The following is an 8,426-nucleotide window of genomic DNA, read 5'->3' as shown; positions in this document are numbered from 1 at the left end:
CAATGGCTCAGGTACTCCTCATTTTCTTCAACAAATAAGACAACAGAGTTAGCTTCCCTGGGCACATGAGGATGCTGATTGATGCCATCTGTAGGGTCCTTATAGGTGATTCAGGTGAAATACCTGCAGCAACAGAAATATGCAGTGACATAGGTCTGGCAACATGTCTCTGTATGTTAGAAAGTGCAACATAATTACATAGTGTTCCAACATAAAAACACACAAACACAACACCAAAAACACTTATGGGAACTTTACATAATATAGGTGATTAAATGTATGAGATACAATTCAGAAAAATGAGGATTTACAAATTTTCTTGTACTATTGTTAAGTCCGAACTAAGAAACTACATTTCCTACACATCTTTCCTATGCCTTTCTCCAGTGTGAACTCTCTGATGCCAACAAAGGGAATATCTCTGGGTAAAACACTTTCCACATTCACTGCATTTATAAGGCTTTTCTCCTGTATGAAGTCTCTGATGACAACGAAGGGTATTGCTCTGGGCAAAAGATTTCCCACATTCACTGCATTTATACGGCTTTTCTCCTGTATGAACTCTCTGATGCCAACGAAGGGAATATCTCTGGGTAAAAAACTTTCCACATTCACCGCATTTATAAGGCTTTTCTCCTGTATGAACTCTCTGATGCCAACGAAGGGCAGTGCTCCGGGCAAAAGATTTCCCACATTCACTGCATTTATACGGCTTTTCTCCTGTATGAATTCTCTGATGACAACGAAGGGAACTGCTCCGGGTAAAAAAGTTTCCACATTCACTGCATTTATAAGGCTTTTCTCCAGTGTGAACGTTCTGATGACGACGAAGGTGGCTGTTAGTGGTAAAATTCTTCCCACATTCACTACATTGATAAGGCTTTTCTCCAGTGTGAACGCTCTGATGACGACGAAGGTGGCTGTTACTGGTAAAATTCTTCCCACATTCACTACATTGATAAGGCTTTTCTCCTGTGTGAACTCTCTGATGATAATGAAGGCGAGAGTTACTTCTAAAAGATTTCCCACATTCAGAGCACACAAAACGTCGACTTACAACATAGACAACCTTTTCCTGAATAAACATGTGGGTGCAACTAATGTCTTTCTTACATTCTTTTCTGGCGTGACAATTTTCTCTCCTTTGAAACATCATCCCACGTGTTGAAATAGCATTTGGACTGTTTTTGGTCTGAGTAGCCTTTAGGTGGAGATGTCCTGATTCGGTCCAGACACCCTCCTCACAGGTGAAAGGATTCTGGGACACATTGAAATTGCAGCTGTTTGCAAGTGAGATCCTGTCCACCCCTCTAATGAGAGTCTTCTCTCTCACATGCTGCTGATGAAATTTTACACTGAAGTAAAACCGTTTTTCACACGCTCCACACCTCAATTGTATCTGTCCGTGTTGTGTTCCCTGTAGCACCAGCACGTGAAAAATGTTTCCCAAGACGAGCCCACAACTCTCACAGGGGTGGCTCTTCTGGGAAGACAATGCTACCTTGGGATTCCTTGCCTGTGACACTCTAACAGAAACCTTCTGTTTTGTTGGTGCCTCCACATTCTTTGCTCCACAGCAGCAACCTGAACAAAAGAAACGTAGGTGAAGTGCATGTTGACCTGATAAAAACAGAATAGCTTCACCATGGATGTTTATCTGTCCTGACTAGGCATGATTCTATAGAAAGATTTTCAAGATGAGTGAGTTACACAGGGAGAAAATTGCTGTTATAAATCACGTGGCTCCAAAAGTCAGTCAATGATGGAAATCTCACCAGAGAGGGACAGAAGCAAAGGAGTAGATACAAAGAAGAGAGGAAGGTTCTACTCCTTGTTCTTGCACAAACGGTTTCCTTTAGGACCTTACATTCTGACCATGTGTGACTGTGCGGAATAATTTCAAGCTGCTCAAAGACATAAAAATTAATTGTATTGGATCACAGGATATACAAGTTCAGTAAAATAAAATGTGTGCTCTCCAAGGTGCTGCAGGTATGGATCAATATTGGCTTGCAGTAAAGAGAGACCTGTGAAAGTGGGAGAGGTGCAAAGTCCAGAGAGGTTAAGGTTATCCGTAAGCTAGGAATCTAAGTAGAAATTATCACAATTAGAACTGAATAGTTGGCAAAGTATCAACAATAAGCACAAACAAGCATAATTTCGTGAGGAATGGGCAACTGTAACAAAACACTGGCTTTCTAGCTATGAATGTAACAAAGGCCAGCCGAGAATTCCTCCCCAATGACCCTTCTCAAAGGCAAGACCGCCAGGGGATCCACTGTGTCATTCATAAAGTCATGTTTCTTCTGTGATGCACAAATGATTCTTCCCCTTCAATCCCATTTGAGGCACTGCTTGGGATAAATGATGCGAAGAACATGGAGGGTCGCCGAAACCGGTTTGGCTCAGTGGATAGAGTGTCGGCCTGCGGACTGAAGGGTCCCGGGTTCGATTCCGGTCAAGGGCATGTACCTGGGTTGCGGGCACATCCCCAGTAGGAGATGTGCAGGAGGCAGCTGATCGATGTTTCTCTCTCATCGATGTTACTAGCTCTCTATCTCTCTCCCTTCCTCTCTGTAATAAATCAATAAAATATAAAAAAAAAATTAAAAAAAAAAAAAAGAACATGGAGGGTCAATACTGTGGTAGAACAACAAAGCACAAATGAGATCACAGTCAAAAGACCTATGTGAGTGACATCAGCAAGATGGAGGGATCAGAGATATGTGCTTCTTCCCTTTTCCCAGTGTAGGTAGACAGCTTTCCATGAACATAAACCCCATAGGAAATGGGAATGAGTACGATCGCCCTAACCGGTTTGGCTCAGTGGATAGAGCGTCAGCCTGCCAAGATTACTTTACCCAGCAAAGCTATCATTCAGAATTGAAGGTCAGATAAGGAGCTCCACAGATAAGAAAAAGCTAAAGGAGTTCATCACCACCAAACCAGTATTATATGAAATGCTGAAAGGTATGCTTTAAGAAGAGGAAGAAGAAAAAGGTAAAGATACAAATTATGAACAACAAATACACATCTACCAACAAGTAAATCTAAAAATCAAGTGAATAAATAATCTGATGAACAGAATGAACTGGTGATTATAATAGAATATGGGACATAGAAAGGGAATGGACTGACTATTCTTGGGGGGGAAAATGGTGTGGGGGATGCGGGAAGAGACTGGACAAAAATCGTGCACCTATGGATGAGGACAGAAGGTGGGGAGTGAGGGTGGAGGGTGGGGTGGGAACTGGGAGGAGGGAAGTTATGGGGGGGAAAAAGAGGAACAAATGTAATAATCTGAACAATAAAGATTTAAAAAAAAAAGAAAAAAAATAATTGCAAATCCTATGAAGAAATTGCTTGGAGAGTTTGTGGATTCAGTTCTGATCAGAACAATAAAGCGAATATTGAGATACTGAGATATAGAAAAAAATTCACACAAATAGTTGGAGTTCCCTGGAAATAATAAAGTTATGTTAAGACTATACTGTAGGCTAAGAACAATGCAATGAGTTGTCTGAAAACCAAACTCGATATAACTTCATTAAAAATACTTTATTGCTAACCACTAGTAACAAGTATCTGCGCTTGCTAGAAACATGGTGGCACTAGACTTGCTGAATGCAGGGTTGCTAAAAATGTGGACTTTGTAGAAAAGCAGGTTGGGGCAGCAATATTTGCATCTGAAAAGCACAATTAAGTACATGCAAAAATATGTGTTCCTGGATGTGATAAGCAATTAATATATAATATATACAAGGTAGTCAAGAGAATATTTAACCAAAAAATAGAGTTATTAAGCAGGAAAAGGATATAAAAAAAATTCCTCAAAAAATAGGTACAAATGACCAAAAAGAACATAAAAAATGCTTTCCTCACTGATCAAGGTAGAATCACTCATTCTTCCAAACACACTACCAAGCACAAATCCTTCCCTGTGAATTTAGTGCAGCGGGGAGTATTGGGACTTCAGGAATAGAAGGGAGCGGCAGAAACAGACCAACCCTCCCCAGGACAGCAACTACCCAGGAAACTGGAAAAACAAGCAGTACCACAGTCTACATGGGAGGACAGAGCACACCCTGGGGGATGGGGCTTGGGAAATGGCAGAGCCAAGTCCAGGTCAATGGTGAGAGCGAGGGTCTTACCCAAAGAGGATATAAGTTCAAAGTTCTCCAGCATCACATTCAGGTACAGCTGTCTCTGACCCTCATCAAGGAGGCTCCATTCCTCCCTGGAGAAGTACAGGGCAATGTCCTCAAAGGTCACGCCAACCTGTCACAATGGAGACAATTGAAACCAAAGCTGCCTTTGGAAGAACCAGTAATTCTACTCCTTACACATCTCCCCCCCGCTCCCCCACCTCCTCCAGGGCCCCTGGTTACTGTGGACACCAGGCCCTAATGCCAGTGCAGGCTGCTCTCCCATCACAGTCCCATTACTCACTGTGATTGCCCTCAGCAGAGCAGCTGGTTTGGGTGGGAAGGACTGGGGGAGGGGAGAGGAGGGGAGGGGAGGGGAGAAAGCAAGGCCATTTAAGGTCTGGGCGATGCCTGCAGGGCCCCAACCTTCCTGCCAGGCAACACCACTGCAGTCTCCTAGATCCTGCCTCCAAGACAAAGCCAAGGGTGGATTTGTTTTTTACCTTTAAGTCCCCACAGCTGATCCCAGGGACCATCAGCTCACACTTCCTCCAGATGTGCACACCACTGGGTAATGTTTATCCCCTTCCCATGTTCAGACCCCAGGTTCACTCCCTCAGCTCTGCCCCCTTCCTGCTCCAATGCCACTGGACCTCGCTGGACTCACCCATGAACTTGGCATATGGCGTGTAGAGAGCTTGTAGTCCAGCCGGATCCAGGACCACCCCAGGCCCCTGATGGACCCCACAGCCGGGAAAGCCTGAATGAGTCTGTGCCGTCCTCCCTGCAGCCTCTGATCTTTCCGTCAATACTCACAGCCCACACCCTCAGGGACCTTCAGATGCAAGTCACCCCCGTCCTCTCTGCCCTGCACTTGCCATGTCCTCAGAAGCCACAACACTCCTCTCTCCCCTCCACCTTCCTCACGGTCCTCCACGCGGGACTGAGCTGCAGGACGGGACAGGCGCCCTCCCCATGTGCTAGGGGGAGGGACTGGGCCATGGAAGAGTTACAGAATGTGACAGAATGTGCTAAGGGGAGGAAATGAGACATGAGAAATTGAATGTGCTGGGAGGGGGGACTGACGTATGGAGAGGGATTGTGGCAGGATATGGAGAAGGATTGTATTAGGGTTAGGAACCATGGAAGAAAAATTGCCAGATTGTCTTAGACCAGTCAGGTGTGACTCTGTTTACCCCCCCCCCCTTTGTGCTTATGAACTTTCTGTGAGCTTCTAAGGTAACACTGTTTTGCTATAAAAATCATAATGCACACTTGCTCTTGGCCACATACCGCGAGGCTTCCCAGAGGGGGAAGTACGGGCTGTGGTCAGCTGGCCAGCTTAATAAAAAGGCTTTCAAATTTAAATTCTGAGTCGGTGGTCTATCTCGTTGAGCCAACCCATAACACCCAGGCTGTGGTGTCCGTGTGAGGAGGTGGTGAGGGCCTGGGGGACTCAAACTCACCTCAGCCCGTCTCCTCCGCATGGGCGCCGCCATTGCGCTCTGTGGGCTGAGCGGGGCGGGAGTAGAAGCCGCAGCAGGAATGGCGGTCCCTGGCCCGCACCTGGCGTGAGTTCCTGTGGCGACTCCGAGCGTCAATCCCACGTGGGAGCTGTGAGCACCACTGGCAGCTCCCACCATTGGCTGTGAGGCGGGGAGCACCACTCTCCAGCCTTCTCCACAGGACTGCGGACACGGAAAACCTCACCGCCTGAGACAAAATTCGGAGAAGACGAAATCCCGCCACAAGGATTACGGGTCCCGCCCTACAGAATCGGCCAAATAATAATGACTTCTCTGACCCTCTATTGGCTCTGCCTGATGCCACTCCATGCGTGGCCTTCTGGGTAATGTAGTTTCTCAGCTCCAAGGCCGGGATCCAGTATTTCTCAGTTGACTCTAGGACTGGATTTAGGGGCAAATAGCCCAAGAACACACCAAGTACACTAGGGCCCTCTAGCGCCTTCAGGGGAGGTGATTTCAGAGGCAAGTTTGTTTCTCCTGCACCTGTACAGCTTCCTTTAGCTGCGGTTTTGCATATATTTGTTCAGGACTTGCTGTTTCTGAAGGGCAGGCATTGTTTCTTCATTCAAGACTTTTGGCATGTGTTTCCCTCAGGCCATATGTATCTGGAGGAGGTTTTTCAAGTCTCTAACAGCCTTTACCTGCCTCCATTGAATCCATTATACAAAGTTAAGGTCACAAAACAGACGCTCATACTTAAGGGCATCAACTTCTGAAACCATCCAAAGTGTCAGCACTGTCTGGGCTGCAGTGTGGATAAGATGGACAAGAAACATATGAAAAGATGCTTCAAGTCACAGATCACCAGAGAGATGGAGATTAAAGCAACAATTAGGTATCACCTCACCACTGTCACAGTGGCTGCCATCAACAAATCAATAAATGACAAGTGCTGGGGACAATGTGGAAAAGAGGGACCCTAGTACACTGCTGGTGGGAATGCAAACTGGTGCAGCCATATGAAAAACAGTATGTCCTTTCCTCAAAAAACTTAATATGGCCAGAACCGGTTTGGCTCAGTGGATAAAGTGTCGGCCTGCAGACTCAAGGGTCCCAGGTTTGATTCCGTTCAAGGGCATGTACCTTGGTTGCGGCACATCCCCAGTGGGGGGCGTGCAGGAGGCAGCTGATCGATGTTTCTGGCTCTCTATGATTCTCCTTTCCTCTCTGTAAAAAATCAATAAAATATATTTTTTAAAAAAATTTAGTATGGCCCTAACCGGTTTAGCTCACTGGATAGAGCATCAGCCTGCGGACTCAAGGGTCCCAGGTTCGATTCCGGTCAAGGGGTATATACCTTCTTGTGCGCACATAATGTTGTGGACCAACATTCTCGAGAATAAGACCATTGACTCCAATTAGGTCTTAAACAGCAAGTGAGGATTTATTGAGCTGGCCAGCGACTAAAGTTACAGCACCCTGCCGAAGCAGAGGCTGAACTACAGTGCCTACTACAGGAGTTACATTTTATTATTAAATTCTGTGGAGGCCCAGAGAAAAATGTGTCTTTCAAATTCTGGGCCCCCAATATGGAGGAAACTCTCTTTATTTATACCTTTTCCAATCCTTTGTGTCCCAAATTTGGAATGAGACTTCGGGCCTTCTGAGAGAGAAGGCCTGCGTGCTGGGAAGGGGCCATGAGACCATATCTCAAGACCTGGCCTGATGTCAGTACCTTCCTATCTATGTGTTCTAGGACAGCGTGCCCCGCCTGGCCGAAGCACCAGATATGCAGCCCAACACATTCCCCACTGGTTTTATGGACATGAGTCAAATCACTGACTCTTTTGGGTCATTGTTGGGGAGGAAGTTATATTGACCCCTTAGGACTATAAGCTTGATAGAATTAATTCTTTGCCGAATAAAGTCAGTGGGCCTGTTTATAAGATAAGGGCCTGGAATGAGGGTCAGGAGTAATCTCTAGAGGGTCCAAAGAGTCCTGGACTCTACTTTTCCTGGGTTGTCTTAAGCTGGGTGTGATGAAGCCACATCAGGATCCCATCGACCTTGACTGCTGTGGGAGTGGTCCTTTCCAGGTAGGAGTCAGTCCTTGGGTGGCAAATTTCTTTACCCAAACAGAGTCACCCGGTTGGAAGGGATGAACCGGATACAGGCAGATCATCTTGGACGTGCTTCTTATCTGCTTTCTGGGTAGACTGTAAAGCCTGAAAGAACTTGAGTAAAGATTAGTTATGTATTTCAGCTTTTCTAGATTGGGTTTCTATGTAAGCTGGTGAGATGGGTAGGTCAGGGTCTGGAAGAGTCATGAGAATCTGTAGAGGCCCCACTGGTTTTAGGGCAGCCTCCCGGGATGCTTTGTCTGCAGCCGAATTCCCTCTTGTTTCTGGGGAGTCCCCTTGTACATAGAGGTGGAAAGACGTAGTTACATCTGGCAGTGCCAATTGGCCCATCGTCCTTGCTCTGCTCATGTCTGTCTAACTGCCTACTATATTACCTCGAGGATCCTGGCTCTGAATTCTTTCAGGGAAAATGGACGTTGAATTTTTTCTGTAACTGCTTCGTGCTGAGGAGAGTCAGAAGTTTCTCTCAGAGCCAAGAGATCCTTGCTATCTGTCAGAGGGACGATGAGGCCTGGTCACAGAAGGAGGTGGGCTTGTGACGTGGCGGAAACAAACTGTAGCAAATGGACTGGTGGGAGGGAAAGAAAACATTTCAGTTTTAATAACCTCCATTGAAATAGAGTTTTCTCCTTAAAATTATCCCTCTGTTTATTAAAATACTAATTTATTTACTG

General features: G+C 45.8%; 1 protein-coding gene across 2 annotated transcripts; it reads right to left on the bottom strand.

Annotated features, from left to right (window-relative positions):
- LOC111823167 (zinc finger protein 664-like) lies at nucleotides 1-4,201 on the bottom strand. 2 transcript variants are annotated; one of them, XR_002826171.1, is made up of 3 exons: nucleotides 4,152-4,201; nucleotides 1,114-1,584; nucleotides 1-123 (listed from the first exon to the last, which is right to left on the bottom strand). XR_002826171.1 is itself a non-coding variant. In XM_023743764.1 (2 exons), the coding sequence occupies exons 1-2, from the start codon at nucleotides 4,183-4,185 to the stop codon at nucleotides 359-361; spliced, it is 1,260 nt and encodes a 419-aa protein (XP_023599532.1). In that variant the 5' UTR covers nucleotides 4,186-4,195; the 3' UTR covers nucleotides 12-358. The 2 variants fall into 2 exon arrangements, 1 of the variants encoding a protein (XP_023599532.1); XM_023743764.1 differs by having other exon boundaries at nucleotides 12-1,584; nucleotides 4,152-4,195.
- Nucleotides 4,202-8,426: the final 4,225 nt, after the last annotated feature.

This window comes from Myotis lucifugus, unplaced genomic scaffold (assembly GCF_000147115.1).
Source record: "Myotis lucifugus unplaced genomic scaffold, Myoluc2.0 scaffold_412, whole genome shotgun sequence".
Classification (NCBI taxonomy): Eukaryota; Metazoa; Chordata; class Mammalia; order Chiroptera; family Vespertilionidae; genus Myotis; species Myotis lucifugus.
The sequence above is the reverse complement of the archived record's forward strand: the minus strand, read 5'-3'. Positions and strand labels throughout refer to the sequence as shown.

Bases quoted from the DNA above. Each gene is read 5' to 3' on its own strand.
- LOC111823167 (XM_023743764.1), bottom strand. From the start codon at position 4,185: ATGCTGGAGAACTTTGAACTTATATCCTCTTTGG. The intron at 1,585-4,151 runs GTAAGACCCTCG...TCTTTTGTTCAG, and splicing joins TGAACTTATATCCTCTTTGG to GTTGCTGCTGTGGAGCAAAG.